Source organism: Eptatretus burgeri, chromosome 12, assembly GCF_056783735.1.
Source record: "Eptatretus burgeri isolate ZD-2024b chromosome 12, Ebu_testis_v1, whole genome shotgun sequence".
Classification (NCBI taxonomy): domain Eukaryota; kingdom Metazoa; phylum Chordata; class Myxini; order Myxiniformes; family Myxinidae; genus Eptatretus; species Eptatretus burgeri.
The window spans coordinates 73,811,862-73,836,861 of NC_140972.1; the positions used below are offsets into that span (position 1 = coordinate 73,811,862).

The window sequence follows — 25,000 nt, forward strand, 5'->3', positions numbered from 1 at the left end:
CATATGACCCATAGTCCCCTTGGCAAGCTTAGCTGGTTGAGATTGCATAAATATTGACCGAATACATCGACATCAGACAGCCGGACACCAGATTGTGTATTTTTCAGTGTGATGATAAAGTGACAGGGCTCTCAGATGGCCCTGCTGAGCCAGCATTGCGTTTTTCATGGGGCCCCCAAATGACTAATGCCACCTCTGACACATATATATATATATATATATATATATATATATATATATATATATATATATATATATATATATATATATATATATATATATATATATATATATATATATATATATATATACATATATAGTTACGAATTTGGAATTCGATTGCACACAACATACAGGTTCCTTTAGTCAGCTATGTCGATAAGTGCTTGTTCCCGAGATAGCTCACCTTCCATTGTTTAAATGTTCAGAAATCGATTAGATGCGCTGCGGATCGATTTAATAGTGAGGGAACGAACAATGGAGACATCCCTCTCCCTCTTCTGCGAAGAGGAAAAAGAACCCTGCCGTCCCGTGATTCATGATGTCAACAACTCCATCCCACCCGTGGTTGAGCGGGGGATGCAGCACGAGGGCATGAGTCATGAGTCACGCCGGGAGCGGGGGATGGGCGGAAGAGTATAAGGAAGAGATCCTTTCTTTGTTCGTGTGCTGAGTTGGAGAAGGGAGTTGAGGGTAGTCGTTCAGCAGACCTTCGGGTCCTGTTTGGCTTGGGTTAGGGTTGAGGCCTTCGGAAGCTTTTTGCTTCGGCTGGCTCAGTGAGCTTCGGTTGAGGCCTGGCTCGGGAGGAGGCTTTTTGGAGGCTTTTTGCTTTGGTGGTTCAGTGAGCTTCGGCTTCTGCTTGGCTCGGGAGAGCTTTTTGCTTCGAGCTGCTTTGTTTTGGAAGGAAGTTGAGCCAGTTGCTCGGCTCGAGCTGCGAATGGTTTCTTCTTCTCCTTCTCCTTCTCCTTCTCCTTCTCCTTCTCCTTCTCCTTCTCCTTCTCCTTCTCCTTCTCCTTCTCCTTCTCCTTCTCCTTCTCCTTCTCCTTCTCCTTCTCCTTCTCCTTCTCCTTCTCCTTCTCCTTCTCCTTCTCCTTCTCCTCCCGGCTTGGTGCGACTCATCGGCCTCTTCTTGGAGGTGGTTCCTCGGGGAAGCGACGCATCGACGGGAAGGATCGGCGCCTCGTCTCACCAGCACGTGTTGAGAAGCGCAGGAGGATTCGTGGGAGCTCGGGAAGGATCGCGGCTCACGGCGATTGGATCCAGCTCGCTCTCGCTGGAGCCCGGGTCCGAACAACTTGAAGACCACATGAGGTGGAGAGGTTCGAGATAGGCTCTGGGTTTCAGCTCACCTGTCCCCCGAGCTGGAGCTTGTTATTAAAGGCCTCTGCCACCATTTCTTGTGTGTGTGTGTGTGTGTGTGTGTGTGTGTGTGTGTGTGTGTGTGTGTGTGTGTGTGTGTGTGTGTGTGTGTGTGTGTGTGTGTGTGTGTACGTGTGTCCGTGGGCCCGTCTAATAAGTAGGAAATTGTTAAGTGCTTTGTGTGCTGTAAATGTTTGCCTCGCATTTCGTATAGTCGGTATAGTTCTGCTCTTATGTGCTTCCCTAGTTCCCCATTATTATTAATAAATACCCCAATTGTTAAATGTTTTCAGCTCGTCGCGTCGATTCTTTCATTGACTGAGCATTTCGTGTGTTGGTAGTTAGAAAGCTGTTGGTTTGCCGTAAAAGGGGGACATTTGGACCGACGGTTCTTGACGATTAAGCCGCTCGGAATCGCGCACGGGACAGTTAGGTACATTGAAGATTGGCAATCGACCCTACCCCACGTGATCTGCCCATTGGTGTATTTCGGTTCTTGTACAAGGACCCGTCGCTCGGACTTATCCGGGCGGCGATCTATATTCCGAGTGATCGGTCGGGCCGACTCGACTTGCGGCTCCGTTCAGAGCGGTCGGTTGGCGGCCGATGACCCCAGCACTGTAACAATATATATATATATATATATAGATATATATATATATATATATATATATATATATATATATATATATATATATATATATATATATATATATATATATATATATATATATATATATATATATATATATATATATATATATATATATAGATATAGATAGATAGATATACAGCAAGCTTGTACGAATTGATTAGATTTGGGTGAATATCCGGACACAATTTTTAAGTGATTCTTCACCATTGAGAGATCGGGCCGAAAACGATATAAAACACGATATCTCAAAAGGTTAGGGATGGATTCAGATGAAACTTGGTCGATAGGTTAGGTGTGTGTGACAAGGACGAAATGATTCCATTCCGTTGAAGATACGAATCCGGATCTGTATATGCTAATATTTTTTAATAATGCAAGTGATTCTTCACCATTGAGAGATGGGTCCAAAAACGATGTGTAGCACGATATTTCAAAAATTTGTGGACAGGTTACGACAAAACTCGGTGGATGAGTTGGACATAGGTGACGAACAAACTGATTCGATTTTGGTTTCAGGTCTAAATCCAGGTGCGGTCTATCATTGGGATAAAAAATGTAAACTGCTCAGCCCGGCGGGGGTACGCGCTCTACCGAATGGATGGAAAGAATGTGAAGTTCGTCAATTCATTAGAGCCTTTTCGTTCAGATAATACGATTTGCACTCATGCTTTGCAAAGCATGAGTGCAAAAGCAAAAAAAAACATTTCAGAAGAAATTTTTATTTTTTACAATACTTTATAATGCAAATTCCAGAACTATGAGAGGAATGTTGCATGAAATATTGAAAAAAAAAATGTACTCCAACCCATTTATGTTCTTGGCTTTTCTCCACTGTGCTATTCAAGTTCAACATGTGACAATGTATTGTTTGGTTATAAATTCAGCATGGAAGATGCTTTATAGCCGATTGTTCAATTGGTTATCCTTAACTTTGTTTGAAACGTGCTCCACAGAAACCTGAGCAATAACAGACTGCTGGAAATGGAAGACGGAGCATTTGAGGGGGCATCCCAGGTCACAGAACTGCTGCTGATAGGAAATCGTCTTGACATCATTCAGGGTGACATGTTTCGAGGCCTTAACAGCTTAAAAACCCTGTAAGTGCTGGACAGATTGTGTTGTGCAAGGCAGTGTATGCAAAACTAAATCTTACTGTGTGTGTGTGTGTGTGTGTGTGTGTGTGTGTGTGTGTGTGTGTGTGTGTGTGTGTGTGTGTGTGTGTGTGTGTGTGTGTGTGTGTGTGTGTGTGTGTGTGTGTGTGTGTGTGTGTGTGTGTTACATCAGAGCTAGGACAAATGCAACACAGCATGACTATCATTAAAGGCAATTGGGCATATTGTGCTGCTGCTGCGTATGTGGTGCCTAATGGCTTAAAAAGGACTCAATGTAGGAATATAAAGCTTGATGGAAAAACCTGGCCTTGTATAACCAGAGTCTTGTCAGGAAGGTTAGTTGAGTGCGGTTTTTAAAACTCGCATATGATAAACCAGACTCGGAGGCGTAACGGTTAGCATCCAATCTGAATCTGAGAGGTCGGAGGTTTGAAACCAATTCTGGCCAAGTCGTACCAGTTCGACTTTAAAACTGGTCTGTGCAGCTTGGCACTCAGCATTTTAAAAGGTTAGATCATTGACAAACAACCATAGGTTGGCAACCATTGTGCAGGCTTGGTGGGCCAAATGGCCACCTCCTGCGTTGAAGTTCCTTGTAAAAGAACTCGTATGTAAATGGCCACTCTTATTAAAGGGACAGAATAATGTAACTTGACCTTCAGAATGAATTGAAAGATCATCCTGACCTTCTTTAGAAAACTTCATAAACTTATTTTAGTTGAATAAAGTGTCTTCCATAAAGTTACCAGTGATAAATTGCGACTCACATGAAAAAAAGCTCCTTCAAAGATTACTTTAGTACGTGGATGACATCATTAGTGGCTGAAACTGAAAATGTTGAAACACATTGTCATATTGGGGCTATCATGTTGTTTTATTGAATACTAAGCAATAACCTTGACAGACATCTATGAAGTTTTCTGGTTTAAATACATTGTTTCTGGAGTTAATGGCAATGGATGCACTCATGAAATCATCTTTTTCTGTATACATATCGTAAAATGCTTACGGTAATTTATTATTATTCATCCCATTTTGGTTTCATCAAATACTTTTAACGATAATAGTCGCTTGAACGATTGCTTTTACTTCCCCCAATAAGCATTAGTTAAATTATTGGCACAACCACGACGGGCCTACTGGCTTCTCCTTGTGTCTCGGGTATTCCCCGATCCACTGTTCCTATTATTACCTTTCACCGAAGATGCATTCAAGAGAACCTAATTCCATTTGGTAGTAATTACAACTACAGGCAGCAACGAAATTAAACATGTTTCCACCATTTGACAGTTGTGATGCAATCTACCTGATGAAATGCCAACACTCGTTTCACTTTTGGAACACATCAGTCCAGAGCTCACATGCATCTGTGAGCACAGTTGCTATGAGGTGGCATCGAAACTGGCAGCATTGTTTTGCCTGCACAATTATGTGTACGTGTGAAATATGAAGTGGTATTTTCTTTCATTAAATCGCTTCCATGCAGAGTGAGATTTCACCTTCATGCTACGATGTACTGTGAGACAAAAGCAAATGGAATTATTTGCCTCACATGAAAACCTTTGGTTAATAAGATAAAAGAAAATGCGTATCAACACAAGATAAAAATGCATTTTGTTGTTGAAGTGTTCTTATTACGTCGAAGGAGGGGATCCATAGTTAGAATGTGTTAAGAATAGCATGGACCATGTGCTCGAGTAGGTTAGATTGACGCTTGCAACAGGGATCTGTCAGGGGTAAGTTGTATTGTAAAACGTACGCCGAGGAGGCTGTGATTGTAAACCATAGGGAAGTGCAGAATAAGGACATGTCATGTAAAACCAACTGTACAAGCTTGGGGGACCACCAATAACAGGATCAGCTACGTGCTGGAAGGCTGGTCCAAAGGGCGTAAGAGCCGTGTCCACACGTGCACATCGGGAGATAAGGCGCTTCTGGAGATAGAGCTTAAACCAGATCAGATATACCATCTCTCTCTGCTTTATCACTCTTCTTGTGTAGACCAGTGAGAGACTGCAGAGGCCATTTCCTCATCGCCATCACCCCTCTCTTCTCTGGCACTGTGCTGCAACAGCCTGCATGGTTCCATCGTGGTACAGCCCAAGACTAGCTCGTGCCTATTCAAGTCCTGCCTGTTTTGCTTGTCTTTATTCTGGAGCGAGTCTGGTATTTTCAGCACCATAGTTTGGGGTTTAGTTCTTTCATTTGTATGATAAAATTTGTGTGTTCTCTTCTTCCTTATTTATTTGCCTTTTGACCACCAGGTATGTTCCGTTTATTTATTATTTGCGTCTCATCTTCCTCATCGGATTCTTTACTAAACCATTTTATTTATAAGCAACGTCTTCCTGCCGTCTTGCATTCTCGTGAGCACAGCCACCAAATTCAGCATTTGTATTTGAGTGATCCTTTGGGGGGAAAGAAGACCATTTAATGAATGCAGTGTAAATTCAGTAAGTTTGGCGATCTTCAGTGGTTGTTGTACAAACCCCTGGCATTACGGGTGATGATAGTCAGACCAGTCAACACGATAATAGTCAACATGCAGCCATGTTGGTTTAAAAAAAAATAAAGAAGTATGACCCACATGGAATGAGCAATAATGACAACATAACACTCACATGTGACCTGACCATTGATTCAACCATGAACGTTTAAAGAAAGGTAGTGCAATGTTTTATATATATATATATATATATATATATATATATATATATATATATATATATATATATATATATATATATATATATATATATATATATATGCCTGGTGTTGGCGCAGTGGTTAGGGCAGCGGCTTGGGATCCAAAAGGTCCTGAGTTCAAGCCCCGTTGGGCCACTGAATTAATACACCAGGGGGTTGACTCAGCCTGTCATCCTTCCGAGGTCGGCGAAATGAGTACCAGTGTACTGGGCCGGTGTATACCCTGGTTAAAATAGGTGTACCATATCCCTGTGTCGTAAGAGGCAACCAGGGTTGCGTCAGGAAGGGCATCCGGTGTAAAACATGTGCCAAATCACTATGCGGATCATACAGATGATCCGCTGTGGCGACCCCTAACGGGAGCAGCCGAAAGAAGAAGAAGATATATATATATATATATATATATATATATATATATATATATATATATATATATATATATATATATATATATATAATTTTTTTTTTTTCATACTTTGAAATATAAAAGAAAGGACAGCACTGCGAATTGAACTTTTGGTCCCCAGTGGCTTTGGTCTAAATAATTTGGAAAGAATAAAAGTGGTTAGGCATGAACAGCTAAACTATGACTTGAAGACGACATTGGAAATAGAAGAAAATCAACATTTTTTTTTTTATTTCACCAGACTTGGTGTCGTGGCATATTGGTTAGAGCATCTGCTCCGAGTCCGGGAGGTCAGCGGTTGGAACCTTGGCCTAGTCATAACAAAGACTTTCAAAATTGTAGTTGCTGCTTCCACGATTGACACTCAGCATTTAAAGGATAGAGCATGGACAAACAACCATATGTTGATAATCATTGTGCAGGCTTGGTGGACCTAATGGTTTCCTCCTGCTCAAAAGTTCCTTATCTGGGAACTCGTATTATTTACTGAAAAGGCCAAGGTACACAATGCCCCCACCCTCTTACCTTCTCCACCCTTTACACCATCACAGGTTACTTGCTTTGCAGCATGTGGACATTTTTCCCTCTAAGATTGAGAACTTCTGAGTCGACCTTGCCTCTTCTCTGGCATTGGACCCGACATCATTGGCACTGCAATCCTCAAGAACTCTTCTCCTGCCTTATCCTCTCTAGTTTTTTAGGACCGACAATATTCTCTGTCTACATCAATCACCTCCCCATTCCAATCGAACTAAAATAAAGCAATGTACTAATGTGGATCTGCATGTCTGCTCCTTACAGAATGCAAAACAGCCTGGCTGACCTCCCCCAAATTTTGCGTGCGTGCTTGGGGTACCCAGGATCAGGTCATGGGTATTAATTAAATCCCCCCCCTCCTCCTCCACCTTCACTCCTGCGAATGTGGGGAGATGACTTGCCATTTTCACCTGCACATGTGCAATAATGCATGTGGTTGAACCACTGACCCCTGCAGGAGGGAAGGGGTATTGCAGGTAGGAAGTGATGCCACTTCTGGAAACAAATCCTCTCGCTCCTGGAGGGAGTGGGTATTGATTGGTGGAAAACATCCTGTGTCCCATTTTTGCTGTTAACTAGTCACCTTGTGCAAAACAATGCACCATACTATTGAGAGGTGTGCTGCTTCAGCATCCAACCCTGCAAATTTGGGGGAAAAAAATTAACTCACTTTGTCAGCCACCATGGAGCACGTCTTTCAATTTTGGTGCATCCCATGCCTCTACTGAGTCTGTACACAAGTACTAACTTTCAAATCGCCAGTTTACTTGTCTCACCAACCCATGGAGTTCCTCTGCCTCACAATCGATCACAATCCTTCTTGGATGAACCAAATCTCAAGGCTGGCCGAAAAGGAGGCAGATGTCAGCATTCACCACAGAGCCAAGTCTATTCAGAGCTGCTCAGACCTCTTTCGAGTGTAATTAGGCCTTCACCAAAACTATCATGGAGTATGTCTCGTCACTCTGGACTATTGCAGCTGCTTCCCATGTTGCTCCTCTGAAGGTAATTGAGTCCCAACTTTTCCATGTTATTGACAGCTCTCAACAGGAGGCTGCTCTACTTGCTGCTCACCACAATCAGGTTGATGGACTCTCAGTTTTCTATTGCCTCACTTCTGGCCTTACTCCTTCCACCCTCTTATCCCTCCCTTCTCCCTCAGCCCATCCATGGTGCACATGTTCTTCCAAAATTCCAAGCCTGGCTACCCTACCCAATTCTAAGCTGAGCACTAACCTCTTCTCCTTTATTCTTTCATCCATGGAACCAACTCCCTGTGTCTGCTGTCTCCATATTCCTCCCTGGAGTCCTTCAAGAGTGCTTCCCACTCATCACCTCCTGCTCTTCCATAATCACCGTGCCTTTTTCTACTCTTGCCAACCTCTCTTAAAACCTACCACTCATCCACTCATGCACATTGATATTCTGTAAATTTGTGAACCTGCTGTGCCTGCCGTCTGTTGTTTAGCTACTACTTGAGTCGAGATTTCTGGATTTTTTAGCCACTACTTGAGTCGAGATTTCTGGATTTTTTAGCCACTACTTGAGTCGAGATTTCTGGATTTTTTAGCTACTACTTGAGTCGAGATTTCTGGATTTTTTAGCTACTACTTGAGTCGAGATTTCTGGATTTAAAAAAAAATGCATCAATTATTGTCTCGGCAAACAGAGTGATGAAAAGAAATGCATGGAATATTTGAAGGTAATACCAAGAAATATCACAACAAACAAACTACAATTTGGAAGCTGCCTGGAGTTCAGCGATGATTTATTTATTTTTTAAACGATTGATTTGGAACATCAGGAAATGCTCCTCTGATTAAACTCAAAATATCACAACAGGCATATCCTTTGGGCTGCAGGAAGACTGCCTTCTGATACCCACCCAAGGGGATTACAACCAATGAGATAAGCGGTCCCGTTATATTTACATTCAGGGTACAGCTGATGTACATATCGGTTTTTGCTGCTCTGCAGCAAAACGTACAAATCATCATACTCGTGTCAGCGTTACCAATCGCACATCTTGAATGCTCTTTCTAATGAAGATGAAATCGTTCCACCAGACAATTTGGTTTCATTTTATTGGTGGCCATACCATTCGCAGGACATGATTTCAAGCATGATAGGTTTTGTGCAGCTTTATGGAAAAGGTAATGATTTGTGGAGTTTTAGAGTTTTATTATTTATTTTTAGTGCAGTATCAGGAAAAGGTTCAGACAATGGAACAGAGAGGGGCTGACAGGATGGCCTAGAGGTATGCGCATTCACCTCTAAGCTGTCTAGCCTGGGTTTGAATCCCGACCCAGCTATAAGCTCTCATCCTGGTGTTTTAAAGCTAAACTATGACTGTGTGTGCTGTCCCTTGGATGGATGTTAAACTAGGCATCCCATCTTCCAGCATTAGTTGGTAGATGTTAAAAATCCCATGGTGTCTTTTGTGAAGGGTAGGTGAACTATTTCCGACACCCTGAACAAATTCCAAATTCCTGCCCTAATCTACAGAAGGCTTTGCATCAGCAGCACAGCCGCACCCTCAACCAATGATGCTTTCCCACAGCCTTGTGCTGTGGACGGAAGAAGAAGATGAAAAAGGAATTACATTTGAGCTCTGAATAACTTTTTTTAATAAACTGTGAGCTTTGGATACATGGTACATATACTGGAGGAGCCAATGATGTTAAGTATGAGCTTTTGCTCCATCTAACATGCTCTCTCTCTATCTCACTCTCTCACTCTCTCACTCTCTCACTCTCTCACTCTCTCACTCTCTCACTCTCTCACTCTCTCACTCTCTCACTCTCTCACTCTCTCACTCTCTCACTCTCTCACTCTCTCACTCTCTCACTCTCTCACTCTTTCACTCTTTCACTCTTTCACTTTCTCTCTCTCTCCCCCACTGATGCCTGCCACCTCCCACTCCATTTTTATACAGCATGCTTCGAAGCAACAGACTGACATGTTTGGGAAACAACAGCTTTGCAGGATTAAGTACAATCCGCCTGCTCTCTTTATATGACAACCAGATCAGCAGTGTGGCACCAGGAGCTTTTGCTGGCCTGCACTCCCTCTCCACCCTGTGAGCGATGCGACTTTTATGTCTAATAGTTTGTTTGTTTTGATTATGCCATCATCATGTGCACTCACTTTGCACCTTGTGCCTTTGAGCTGAGGGTATAAGGTTGGGAGGATGTGTAACGTGTGATAGTGGTATTGTGATTGCTGGTATGAGCCGAACTTGAAAAATTAATTGAGATTTAAAAAAGATCCATTCAGGTGTTGTGGGCAATAAACGAAAAACTCGTATCTCCGTCCTGAATGCTGTTCACACCTTTATGAAGTCGATTTCTGTTTCCACCACCAGAGCTTACCCCTGAAATTCCTATCTTGATGAAACCCGCAGTTACAAAGTTAAAATGGAGATGAGAATGATCATAATATTGAGAGTATCCTTTGAATTGGGTAACACAATACCAACAGTGATCACAAAATAAATGAGGTCTCATTCTGAAAAGTTAATAGGGGAAAGTCTGTTCCTCCGATGTAAACTTTCATTTTCACTGACTACCCTTTCATCAAATTTTCTCAAATTTCCAAAAATCAGGAATTTCTAAATCAGATTTTAATCAAAATTTTCACTTTGCATTTTTCTATGAATAACCATGAGGCATCAAATTAATTTTGCAGTAAAACATTTTAGGCAGCCTTAATCTTGTGTCTGTGGATCTCTGATTAGCTCAGAAAGGCACACAGTGTTTACATTTGAAGGTTTTAACTTTTTGGAAGGATGGGATACAGGTATACACATTCACCTTGAGGTTGTCTAGCCTAAGTTAGAATGTCGAACCAGCTATAAACTGTCACCCTGGGATTTTGCGAGGCAGGGCGAGGCATCGATGTATGTGCCGTCCCTCGGATGGACGTTGCGACTGGGCATCCTGTCTAATAGCATTAGTTGATGGATGTTAAAGATCCCACGGTGTCCTTTGCGAAGAGTAAGCAAGTTGTCGCTAGCACCCTGCCTGAATTCCAAATCTCTCACCTTCAGTCAAAATCAGGCCTGGCCACCTAGTTCTTGAAAGGCTTGAAGCAAAAAATGTTCCGCAGCCAACACCACAAGAAGGTGGGGATAATTGGTGCCCTTAAAGGAGATACGTTTATTAACCATTGAATTTTGTTGGCATTCCCATCTGAGCATGTCATTCGTGAAACCTTTCATTTTGATCATTTGAAACGTGTTGTTGTGTGTGGTGCTTGTTTATATTTTTTTGCCTTGAATGTTGTTTCACAAGCAATATATGCTCGGATGCGAACATCAAAGAAGCCATTGATTGATGAGCCTTAGCTTGTTTGACTTGATACGAAATGTGATGTAAGCTTACAACCCGATTAAAGAATTTCTGCTGCTATTTCTGTTATGTAATTTTTAATGGCATTTGGCATTTCTTAGAAATCTCCTTGCCAACCCATTCCACTGCAACTGCCATCTTGCTTGGCTGGCTGGCTGGTTGAGGCTGCGTCACATCGTCACTGGAAACCCCCGGTGCCAGGATCCTCCCTTCCTACACGAGATCCCCATCCAGGATGTTGCTGAACAGGACTTCACCTGTGGAGATGGTGCGGTGATACTAAGGATTTGAGAATTAAAGGAGACTTGGATTCTGATTTCCTTTTATTTATTTTTGTTGTAATATTTTGAGACTGCAATCTAACAAACCTCGTATGAATGTGGCAATGGTTGGTATCGTGTTCTTTTACTCATATGGAACCATCTCCAGGTGATGAAGAGGTCCACTGTTTGCCACCCATCCGGTGCCCTGCTTCATGCTCCTGCTCTGATGGCACAGTCCGCTGCAGCAATCAAGGTTTCTCCAGTCTGCCGGCTAACCTGCCTCATGACCTCACTGAGCTGTGGGTCTAAAACCCCCTCTTATTCCTTGTTCTCCCATTCTCTCTGAATTCCCAGCCCTCTTCACGTTATCTTTTTTGACATATATATTACTACCTCTTTGGGGTTTTGGCCCAGACAGTCATTCATCACACCCAGCCTCTCTCACCACCTGCTGTATTATTTATTCTGAAGATTTCACTTTGGCCAACCGTGGCAGATATCATTTGAGCAGGTGACAAATCAGATGCAAAAATATTGAAATTGAGACATCAATTTTATTACACTTTAAATTTAACTTTCAGACAAGAGGAAAAAGTAATCATGGCTTTTGATGAGATGTCCTTGAAAAGAAGTGGCAGTGATTCATTTCCGAAGTAAGGAAGGTTTGGGAAAGTGCTTGTAAATTTGCTGAATGAAAGATATTAGAATAGGGTTTTGCAAATAGTGCTCTGAGGTTTATGGAGGAGCTTCAATTAGGATACAATATATGCATATTAATGTTGCTTGTTGTACTTAAACACATGAGTTCTGCATTACGAGGCAAGCGCTCAGGTCACTTAAACAGCACGGTCGCAAAAAGAGGTTGAAATTTAAATTGGCAAAACAAAAAATGTCCTAAATTGGTAATTGTATTCAAGCATGTTATTATCTTTAATATCCTCATAATATTATTTAACACCATGTTGTTCTAGAACCAACCAGATTCAGTGGCGTAACGGGTTTGAGTGTCTGCTCTGAGTTTGCCAGGTCGGTGGTCTAACCTCGGCCGAGTCACACCGAAGACTTGAAAGATGGTACATGCTGCATCCTTGCTTTGACGCTCAGCATTTATAGGGGATAGAGCATGGACAAACAATCATCGGTTGGCAAACCATGTGCAGGTTTTATGGATGTAATGGCCTCCTTCTGCATTGCATTTCCTTGTCATATATCATATATGATAACCTATTAATGTCAGCAGTATATTGTAGTACTATGACTACCCTTTCAACTATCTGGTCTGGGTTTGATTCTCGACCCAAGTGTAAACTGTCAGATTGATGTTTCGCAGGTGAGGCATTGCATTGATGATCATGCCATCCTTAAGTGGGATTTTAAGCTGGGTATCCTGCCCATAAGATATATTTTCAGTGCATGTTAAAGATCCCAAGGTGTCTTTTGCAAAAGGTATGCCATTGTATGCTGATACATTGACCAAATCTCTGCCGTAGCCTACAGCACCCCGCAATGAAGACTTGAGTGCCCCAAGGCATTGTTCTGGTCCCAGTCTTGTTCCTGATCCTCATCAATGATCTCTCTGACTTTCTGGAAAATACTCTTTATCGATTTGCTGATGATCCACCCTCTGCCATGACATCCCTCATCCTTCAGACAGGAAGGCTGTGGCCTCTTCCATCTTTAAAAAAAATAAATCACAAGATGGTCAAACACTTGGAATATGTCTTTCAATCCTGACAAATCTCACACTCTCACTGTCTCTCTCTGAAAGGACCATCTGGCAAACCCTCCTCTTTACTTTTCCCACACAAATCCTTCCTCCTTCCAATTTTACAGTTTTCCCTCCTTAGAGTTTCCTCCTGTATCCATCCTGGCCACCCCATGCATGCGTGTTATACGTCCTATTTTTGTCTGTTATGTCCTGATCTTCCACGAGCCTCCACAATCTATACAAACAAACATTAGGTGATCTGTTGAGATGTTGATTCTCAGCCATAGAAATGTTCATGAGCTGGTCATGAGCATCTGCTACTCCTTAATAGAGTTTGTCAACCCCACCCCCCATCCCAACCCCACCACCATCAAATTACATAACCTCCTCGGTCACAGTCCGGTTTGTCTTGAACAATACATCCATACCAGAGAACTCTCCGTATGACAATAGAGTAACAATCCATCCGTACCAGAGGGTTCTCTATCTGACGATAGAACAGCAATCCATCCGTACCAGAGGGCTCTCTATATGACGATATAACAGCAATCCATCCGTACCATAGGGCTCTCTATATGACGATAGAACAGCAATCCATCCGTACCAGAGGGTTCTCTATATGACGATAGAACAGCAATCCATCGGTACCATAGGGCTCTCTATATGACGATAGAACAGCAATCCATCAGTACCAGAGGGTTCTCTATATGACGATAGAACAGCAATCCATCCGTACCAGAGAACTCTCTATATGACGATCGAACAGCAATCCATCCGTACTAGAGGGTTCTGCATATGACGATAGAACAGCAATCCATCTGTACCAGAGGGCTCTCTATATGACGATAAAACAGCAATCCATCTGTACCAGAGAGCTCTCTATATGATGATAGAACAGCAATCCATCTGTACCAGAGGGCTCTCTATATGACGATAGAACAGCAATCCCTCCGTACCAGAGGGTTCTCTATATGACGATAGAACAGCAATCCCTCCGTACCAGAGGGTTCTCTATATGACGATAGAACAGCAATCCATCCGTACCAGAGGGCTCTCTATATGACGATAGAACAACAATCCATCCATACCAGAGGGCTCTCAAAATGACAATAGAGCTGGAACTTTCAAATGAACAATGTTCAGTTCACTTCAACAAAAGGACTGTGAGGTGTTAATGTTAACGATTTCAAAAATAACAACAGCTCAGTGATCCCCCATTGGAAATTTGTTTTCGGAGCTTCATGGGACCACAGAAACATATACAGACCCAAAAATGATCTTGCACTGAGACAATATGACAAAGCAAACACTCAACCCATCCAGGAATTTTGGAATTTCGTCAAGTTACATCCTATTCTTTTTACAAGACCTAATCTTGGAATAACACGTTTGTTTATCTTGTTCGACTAAATGATCAAAGACACTAGACAAGAGCCGTGTTGATATTTCTTTCAAGGAATCAGAGGTCGATTTTTATTTCAAGTATGATTTGTTTTACCATCATTGGAGAGAATGTGGAATGGAGGAGGTAAGGGTGTGGAGAGGAGAAGAAGAAAATCCAGAAATCTTCAAAGGGTCGGGTGTTCAACTACTGCGGCAAATTTTGTTTTTGAGACTTTATGCATTTTAAATGATGTTAATAATTTCACTTGATGGTTCTAGAAACCCTAAGTTCATCCATTTTCATTGAACGGGATGATGAATGGAGAATTAACTGTTATTATACGGTCACCTCATGCATATTACCTATACATTAGCACAGGTGGGTTTTTTATATATTGTTTAATCACCTGTCCGACTTGCATGGCCACTTCGACCTTGGCTAAGCAGGGACAGACAGCATGGAGCATCGAAGCAAATATGAACATAGCTGCTTCTATGTTTGACAAACTGCACTTACCATTGCACACTAACCGCCATGGCTCAGCTGGCTGTACTTCTCTCTGCATTGGTTTCAATACCTGGTAGCAGGTGTCCCGTTAATTGTGTGTCGATTACTGCATCACAGTCTGTAGCATTAAGAGGAACTTTGACTCAGGAGAAGGCCATTTGGCCAATCACGCCTACACTGCGTCAAACATTTCGGCAAGAAATATGTTAATATATATATATATATATATATATATATATATATATATATATATATATATATATATATATATATATATATATATATTCTACTCGCTTTCAGATTGTTTAACAATCCACGTTCCTATGTGCCATGTATTATGTCCTTACCAATTGTGTACCCCGATAGCCTTATATTTGTGCCAAAGAACGCCTTTCATAATAACTCCCCTGAAATATTGCCGCCTGTGACGCCGCCTTTCCGCCGAAAAGGATCAAATGTGAGCGATCCAAACACAGATTTCAATCGGATGTTTTCCTCTTGTTCCGAGTCAGCCTGTCTTCAATCTTGGTGTTTATTTTTCAGTCCTGCATGTCTGCAGATTTTTACATCATCTTGAAATGGGTTTTTTTCACAATGCAGACTGTGTTTTAATGTTTTCTTTGATTAAAATAACAACACTGATCAGCAAAGTATACCGAGAGGCAAACATTAATTCGACTTACCATATTCAATTTTTAAAATCTCATTTACAGATTTATTTTATTGGCTCAAGATAAAAATAAATCCCAACTTTTCAAACTTTTAACATGTTGTACCACCATCGGCCTCAATGACAAATCCACAGAGTCGTAGTCCTGCCTCCACAGGTTTATTGATGCTTCATTTACTTGTGCTGCAATTTTCTCCCTCACTTGGACAATGCCACTGTTAAGGCCTGCACAGTTGATGGTCGCAGAATATGGTCCCCTTCTCCACTCCATCCCCATTATGTACACGTCTGTTACCCAGATAGCACACTGACATTGGGCCAACGTAAATTTGTCCATCGAGCCAAGTTGGCATAACGTCGGATGGCTTTTAGACCATATTGCCAACGTTGTTGCAACGTTGGTAAATCTGCTTGCGACCGTTCCGACCTTTGCCGATGTATTGCCAATGTTAGCCCAACGTCGGTGTGCTGTCTTCTTTAAAGCCTCTGAAGATGTCCGCACCTCCATCCCTCTTACCCACTCACTACATGATGTATATTTAATATGAAGTTAAAATTCTGCAGATTGTGGTTGTTGTGGAAGATGTTGGAATTGTCGTGCTTTGCAAACTAATCATAAAATATAACAGCCATGATGAAAACCTTTCACAAGCAATTACTCGAGGCACAGTCAAAACAATACAGGAAGAGTCTGCTTTTACCAACTCATTTTACCATCGCTTCACTGACTGTCATCACATGCCAGTGTGATGTGATCATTATACTCTCCAGAGAAACAGAAAATCTTTGTCAATAATTTAAAGTTGATAAAATATTGCTCATGGCTCTTCCTGTTTGTTTGTTTTTCTTCTTCTTTACAAGAGCAAGACTCTTGGAAGAGCAAAGTATAACTGACAGTGGGACAAACATCAAGGGAATGAATGAACAGGAAAAGACAAGAGGGCAAGAGGAGAGGATGGGGAAGAAACTAAAACGATTAAGTAAAATGGTTAAGTTAGGAAAGGTTCATGGGGGTAATGAAGATCATCGATCACAATTGCGGATGACAAGAGATGGCGGTACACGACTTGCTTGAAGGCCGAGAGGGAAGAGTGAGACAGATATAACAGCCTCTGGAAGGTGGTTCTACTGATGGGAGAAGTGAGGAAAAGAGTTGAGGGGTAAAGTCAGCCTGGATTTTGGAAGTTTAACCAGATGGGGGTTCCTGGAAGAACGTGTTCATCCTGGAGTTACTGGGAAGGGTTGGAGGACCGAGGGAGCATTGTTGGAGAATATATGGTAGAAAACAGACACCACCATCCTGCCTGTGATGTGAGAGCAACAGACTTTGGACTTCGACCTCATCACAGGAGAATCCATAGAATCTGTGCGAGACAGATGTGATATTGAGGAGATATCCATCCATCCATATAGGAGACAGATATCCATCCACCAGCCATAGTGGAGAGCAGTACTCCATTGAGCTATAAACAAAGGCCTTGTAGACTGTGAGTTTCTCTGATATTTCCAAGGAAACACTTGGATCGATGGAGGATGTGCATTCTGTGCCTGGCTTTGGAGGCCATCTTTGTTGTATGGTCACTGCATGAATGGTCATGGCTTTTTCCACATTTTCATTGTGATGTCTCGCTGGTGTAATGGTTGACTCGGTGGTGTAATGGTTTGAGCATCTGCTCTGAGTTTGGTAGGTCGGTGGTTCAAACCCTGGCTTTACAAATGGTATGTGCTGCTTCCTTGCTGGCGTTCAGCATTTAAAATGTTAAGAACACAGACAATCTCCATAGGTTGGCTTCCATGTGGAGGAGGAAATACCTCCTTGGGAAATGCTGTTAGGGTTATCCTATCCATTAAAGGATCTTTAATGTCCACCAACGAATACTGACAGACGGGACACCCGTTTAACTTTCATCCGAGGGACGGCACACACATTGATGAATCACCCTGGGAGCTCCACCATGAGCCTTTGATGATGATTTTTTTTTTAAGGGGGGGCGGGGGGGGAGCACGAGACATTTTGGATGCAATCGAGAGTTAGCACTGATAAGTGGGGACTGTCAAAAGATTGCACAAAATTGCACTGCAGTTGATAATCCACATTTATTGGAGCAGGTTTCTTTATCAACCAGAAAAACAAAACTGATGAACACAGTCTTGGAGGGTATTGTGTATAGTTGTGATTGCTGACTCTGGCCACTGCTAACCTCGTGTAGGTAAACTTATAATGGAGATGGTATTGGTGAGTGAAAGTATGATGGGCAGATAAAGTGAGGTGTATGAGGGCAGTTTAATGTTGATGTGGACGGTTTTTTTTGTATAACATGTTCGAACAATAATATCTATATATATATATATATATATATATATATATATATATATATATATATATATATATATATATATATATATATATATATATGCTGAAATTTTGTGCAATGATGTCGTCTACTCTGAGCAAGTAGCGCGGAAAGTGCCGTCAGTGCTGCTCAAAGCATTCTGCATAAAAGCAGGAATGCGACAAACTGTCACGTGTATTACAGAACAGAGTTGTCTCATTAATTTCCTTGATAATATCAAAGCACTGAAATGCACAGGTGACTTCGAAATTCACAGGCGATGACACCGTCTCTACAATTTGGGGGTGTCTGTCTCATGCAGTTATTTGTTTAAATGGTGCAGTGAGATCAAAATGAACTATATTTTGTGAGTGATCTTCAGGATTCTTAAACGGAACCAGCTGCTGTTGCTCAAGTAGAAATTAAATGTGTTGAATTGCTAACTTTGAAGGATAAAGGATGGGGGGGGGAGGTGGGGTGTGACAAAGCATGGAAAGAGCAAAAGGTTCAAGACCAGAAAGGAGGTGGTAGAGGACAGAGAGGAGGCCACTGACCTGTCTGCGATGTGAAAGTGATAGGCCCATCGACTGAGCTTCATCATGGGAGATTCTAATTATCTTGAAGGCCTTTGATTCCATGGCATTAAGCTAAGCAAGGTGTGAGGCAGGGGCCACCAACCTAAAGCGGAGAGCAGTACTCCATCAACCTGTGGATGAAGGCCTTGGCGGTGGTTAGGAGTTCCTGTGTGCCAAGGAAGGACTTTGTATGACGGAGGATGCCCAGTTAGTTTTGAAGGCCAACTTAGAAATGTGGTTTGCCCAAGAAAGATCAGGGCTGAAAGTGACGCCAAAAGTTTGAGTGACTGAACTTCTTCAAGAAGATTGTTAAGGAAAATGTAAGGGTTCGCCAGTCTTTTCGGAGAGAGAGTGAGAGTGTGAGATTTTTTATTTTTTTGTATTAAAAGACATATTCCGAGTGTTTGACCAGCTGTTGATTTTATCATCGTCCGCAGAGAGGGAAGAAGCTGGATTTCATCAACAAAGAGATGAAGTTCATTTTCCAGAGAGTTTGATTGTTGATGAAGATTAGGAATAGGACTGGGCCCAAAACGCTGCCTTCAGCCTTGACGGCTGAGAGATGAGATAAGACGATCTCATTGAGAGCGATGAGTTGGTTAATGGAGTAGAGGGTAATTCATTGGTGAAACACCAGTGCAGTCACCTCCGGAGCCTTCCAGGCACCTTTTTTTTAGGATGAGCACTCCTGGAATAATGAAGGTGACTTTGGGGAAAAAAAATATTCACCTTGTTGCAGAATATCCTTGTCTGGAACAATGATCTGAAACTACACAGTACTATCCTCGAAACTATACTCAGGTTTCTGGACTTCAGACCAGACATTGGTGGGTTAAACCGGTTTCATGAGCACTCAACCGTCCCACTTCTCTCAGAGCATATTTCTCGTGTGGCCAGTAATTCTAATTGTCTGAAGGCCTTCGAGCTTCTCTATAGCCAGATGACATAGCTCACTCTGAGGGGCGTTTTGGATGCTGTGTCCATAATAATCTTCCTCTTTCCTTTTGGGATGCCGAAGAAGACAAGGCATTTGCTGAAAGATGTATTGTACAATCCTCTACTGCCTATTTCTACTGGAAAGTAGTTTAGAGACCATCGTCTATGTTCACAATCGGCTATCAGGTCTTCGTATTTCCCTTTCTTCCTGGAATATGCAAAGGACAGGTTCTCCTCCTTCGGGACTGTCAATTTAGTAAGGATGACATTCTTTGTGACTGCCGAGTGGATGGTGATTTCAGGCCATTTGTCAGTTTCCATGATTCGTGGAGGAAAGGAGAGAAACATCCAATCATTAGCCTTCTTTAGGATGTCCTGTGTTTCTTCCTGTGGATGTGGCAAGACTGGGTTCCTGTAGGATGTACCATCAGCTGTATGGAATGTAGCAGTGGGAATGGAGTTTGGCTTTGATACATTTCATGGTATTCTTTTGCATCTTTGATATAAAAAGCCAGACCCGAATGCAATCGCTCTTAAGGTTTGGTCATGGCGCCAGTTGTATCTTTTATTTTGAAGCGAGTCGCTGTGCAACCTTTTAAGACGCTGAGCAGTTTGCAATGGTGATAATGATACAGTTGACACAGTCCAAGGTTGTTTTTGCCCCACCATCTTAGATTTGCTGGGGAAGGGAGTTGGTCGTGGATAGCGTTGTTGTAGAATGACAACCGTTCTGGTGTCTATACGTGGAGGAGTTTCCTCCATGACGTATCGGTCCATATGGCAGAATCCCATCTCAACCACTGTCCTTGTTTATCACATCCATACAGGGAAACCAACATGTCTTGTTTTTTTATTTTTGTACGTTTTAATGAACAAATTGAATGTACTTTTTATTTTTCTCGAATATGAAGTCCATACATGTCAACCTTGAATTACCCATATATTTACACCGACGACTGGACTTGTCATCTGAACTTGTTAAGCACAACTATCATTGGAGTTATCGAGAAACAAACTGGACTATCTCATATCCAGTTTATCCAGTTACAAATTGACTTCACAAAGTGATCTTTCAGGGTCAATACACCTTTGGTGTTCATATGAGTATAGCCTGCTGGTTCGGTCATCATCATGGTATGGCGAGGCCACTGATTAAGTTAACATTCCCTCAAATGAACAGTATGCTCTTGCATGGAACACCATGCCCGATGATAGTTTCAAGTCAATTCACAGATTTAACTGAAACCAGACAATTTAAAGGCAAGTACGCTACCCCCTGAGTTATCCCTACACCTCACTTGAAAACCATCGCTCGAGACAGGTACCGATCGTTCTTCATTGATGGTTGAATAGGAACCTGCACTTTGAATTATTTTTATTTTTCTTCTCAAAGCTCGGATCATGCGAGATGGCTTCGTTTGTTTATCAATGACTCATTTATATGCATGAGCAGTTGTGAAATGCAAACATTGGGGAGAATATTTATTTGTTTGTTTACCCCTTTGGCTTGGGTAGTGAGGGATTCAATTCGCTTGTAATGGCAATAAGTGGCTTGAAGCTGGATGTAGACTGGGAGCAAGATGGCCAACTTGCTGCTGCTGTTGCTTCATTTTGAAGCAGTTTTAGTATTTCTTACAACAGTACACTCTGACCATAGTTACATCGGCTGCTTGTTGTAATTTTTTTTTTCGTTACCCTCACCACGGGTTGAGTCGGTTTGGTTTGGTCGTGCATATTTGTGCATCACATGATGATCGTTATGTGACCTGGTAAGACCTTTGTGATTGGATGCGTTCTGTAAGGTGGTTACCGCTGGAATTGAGTGCCCTTGGCACAACACAACATCAGACAGACTGGGAGGTCACAAAGGCTACACAAATCCAATGCTTTGATGATACTAACAAAACTAGACATGAACGATTTATATCACCGGAGGGGGGGAAGTCCCAGCACGATGGCAACAATTCTCGCCACCAAAACTTTTCATTTTTACCTGCGACATGTTGCAGGTCTCTAAGAGCTCCACATTGCTGTTGGTATTGTTGGGGTTCTTGTTTTGTATACACAGTCGAGGCTCGTGGAAGAGCTACTTCCAGTACACTTTATTTTGGGGTGTGAGTGGTGAAAGGTTCCTGGTCGGCCATTATCAACAAAAGGACTCCTAACTATCATATAGTCATACATGCTGGGCTATACTCACTCCACTTGATTACGTCATCACATTTTGCAGTGATATTGGATACAGGATGTGAGGCATAGCACAGTTCATGTTAAAATATCTCAAAGGGAAAGAATTTTTGAAGTTTTTATTTTTTTCAATCTTTATTTCTCACTGCTCAGCATGTACGCACGCACGCACACACGCGCGCACACGTACCATGCTTTTCGCAAAGAATCAGGTCTGTAAAGCAGGAAGGGTTCCAATCCACGACAGGTCACCACTCCAATGCAGGATATTTGATCGAACATGAATTCTGGAGGAATTTGTAATTTTTTTCAGGGTTTGGGCAGTAACTCACCCCCCTCTTCACACAAAACACCATAGGATCTTTAAATTTCACCAACGACCAGTGCTGGCAAGCGGGTCCTCTGACTTAACATCCTTCCAATGTTCGGCACACACATTGATGAATCGCTTGCACGCGAAACGCTAGGATGACAGTTTAGAGCTGGGCCGAGATTCAACCCCAGGATAAGCAGCTCGAAGGCAACTGTGCATACGTCCACGCTATTCTACCAGCCCTTTTGCCATCTGGAGTTTCATCTATTATTATGAAGATGAGGTTCTGTACATATTGATTGCCCACGATGAGGATGTGTTCATCTCTTCCCACTTGGACACCGCACACACGAGGGCATGAAGCATGAAAGTCATCAAGTTGTCAAGGACAAAATAACCGTCTCATTGTTAGTTTTGTTTTTCATACTTTACCAATGGTGTAAGTAACTTGCTGGGCCGCAGAACGACCATCGTGAGGCCCACAAGAGTTGGAAGGTCAAGTGTGTACGCATGACATCGTATTCATTTCTGAGTGAGGATTTGGGAATGTACAGAAACAAATCGTCGAGTGGGTACTTAATGCTTCAACGATGTGCCGAGTTAAAGCGCATGGTTTTCAATCCGTAGAAGCCCTGATGTATATCGAAAGCTTAAGGACAAAGGTTTAAGATCAATATGTGGAATCGGGGTGGAAGATGTGGTGGGGGTTGTGTGAAGGTTGAACGATTATTATGGAATATACATTCTGTCGCCGTCAATATGATGTACGAGTGCAAGTCCGAGTACTTATTTCTTAAATCCGAATTCGTTCCATCCTTTGCATGATAACCATCTTGGCTGTAAGCTCATTGGCATCACTCATTGCCGAGCACTTCTTATCTGAGCTTTTAGGGTAAAACGAACAATTTTTGTCATATCCGATTTTGTCGGTAATCAGACCCAATACCCTTTTTGTGAGATGCCATGCACCGGCTAATGTCATGTCCCTGAGCAATTTATTTGACTCCCGCCAGGTGATGTGTGCCAGCCTGAGCTTTCATCAGATTACAAGTCTTAACATGGGTAATCATAATAGATGACAGTTTCTGATTTTCAGCAATCTGATTTCAGTAACACTTAACATGAAACTATTTGCTTTCCAGCAGCGGCTCTTTGTGAGTGATCTATCCCTTGTATAATAGGCAAGCAACTACGCTCGATAATGTTGTCCCGTCGTTGTCCTGCACATCATGTGCTCTGGTTCTTTGCTTTCTCGAGAAGTTTTTCTCTTTCCGGAATTTTATTGAAAACAGGAATCGGCTTGTGTTGTTTTATAGGAATTAAACCAGTTGTTCCCCCTTTAATCGTCGGTACAGCTTGCTTATGCCTGGTGTTGGCTTAATGATTAGGGTGGTGGGTTTGGGATCCAAGGGTCCTGAGTTCAAATCCCCCTCGGCTGTTGAATTAATACCAGGTGGGGTTGACTCTGCCTGTCATCCTTCCGAGGTCGGCAAAATGAGTGCCAGCTTGCAGGTATCCTGTGTCGGAGTGGCGACCCGTCCAGGATTCTACCCAATAGCCCAAGAGACTGCTTCAGCAGCACCAATGTTCTGCACAGAGTATGGTCCCAATGGATGGAAGCAGCTTCCTTGACTTTAGCATTAACCCCTAACATCACCCTCATCATTACTCAGTATAAAATGGACCGCCATATCCAATGATTTGATTGTCTTCCCAGCTGTCCTTGTTTTATCATATAACACAGTCATATTTATCAATTTCCTTTGCTGGATTTCCACATAATCCCATCATTATATTGTAATACTTGCTCTCCTTTTATCTATAATTGTCCTCAATGTCACGTATTTTGCGAATTCCATTTTTTTCTACTGAAATAATAATATATTTTTCCCACATGGCTACAAATCTAATCTATTCCTGTTCCTGTTGCATTATTGCATCATTCATTAGTCGCTATGACTTGTATCATCAATTTATTTTTTAGATACGTCGTATCTATAATTGGCTGGCATGATGGCTAAAAGATGTGTGCGCTCGCCTTCGTTCGAATCTCAACCCAGCTATAAACTGCCATCCTGGTGGTCTTTCTCGCAGGCAGGCTGATTGATCAATGCGTGTGCCGTCCCTCGGATGGGCGTTAACCAAGACATCCTGTCTGCCAGCATTAGTCAGGCGGACGTTAAAGATTCTGCAGTGTCCTTCGTGAAGAGTAGGCGAGCTATCACCGGCACTACGAACAAATTACAAATTCAAACACACTCAGTTGAGTGTCCAGCTATAGTTCTAGCTGTAGCATTTTTGCCTGGTTGAGCATGGTGCACCAGACGAGGCAAGACGAGTTATCTGTGATTATCAGTGTTTTATTGTTTCCTTAAAGCTGTACTTTTTATAGAATCTTTCTTGGGTATATAACTCCATCTTCCCACCACCATTATGGTGGTTTTTCTACAAGAAACAGCACTTTATCTTTCACCTATCTAAACAGTGGCTCTCCATCCATATACCTTACTTGCAGTTGAAGATTGCTTTTCTTTTGAGAGGCACTCGAGGCTTTCACAATTGCCGAGATGGATCCTTGCTGCCCTACGGTGCAGTTGTCGTACGACCTTGCTGTTGCAATTTCTTTGCAATCTTCTCTCAATTAAATCTCTCTCTCTCTCTCTCTCTCTCTCTCTCTCTCTCTCTCTCTCTCTCTCTCTCTCTCTCTCTCTCTCTCTCTCTCTCTCTCTCTCTCTCTCTCTCTCTCTCTCTCTCTCTCTCTCTCTCTCTCTCTCTCTCTTTCTCTTTCTCTTTCTCTTTCTCTTTCTCTTTCTCTTTCTCTTTCTCTTTCTCTTTCTCTTTCTCTTTCTCTTTCTCTTTCTCTTTCTCTTTCTTTTTCTCTTTCTCTTTCTCTTTCTCTTTCTCTTTCTCTTTCTCTTTCTCTTTCTCTTTCTCTTTCTTTCTCTCTCTTTCTCTTTCTCTTTCTCTTTCTCTTTCTCTTTCTCTTTCTCTTTCTCTTTC

At 42.1% G+C, this 25,000-nt stretch overlaps 1 protein-coding gene across 5 annotated transcripts in view; it reads left to right on the forward strand.

The window, feature by feature from the left end:
• The window catches only part of LOC147015913 (slit homolog 2 protein-like), a 628,660-nt gene that overhangs the window by 450,769 nt on the left and 152,891 nt on the right, over positions 1–25,000 (forward strand). For all 5 annotated transcript variants that reach the window (XM_085848522.1, XM_085848524.1, XM_085848523.1 and 2 more), the window contains 4 exons: positions 2,968–3,111; positions 9,711–9,854; positions 11,226–11,392; positions 11,554–11,686. In XM_085848522.1, coding sequence (XP_085704648.1) covers positions 2,968–3,111; positions 9,711–9,854; positions 11,226–11,392; positions 11,554–11,686 — 588 coding nt within the window. The remainder of the gene's footprint in view (positions 1–2,967; positions 3,112–9,710; positions 9,855–11,225; positions 11,393–11,553; positions 11,687–25,000) is intronic.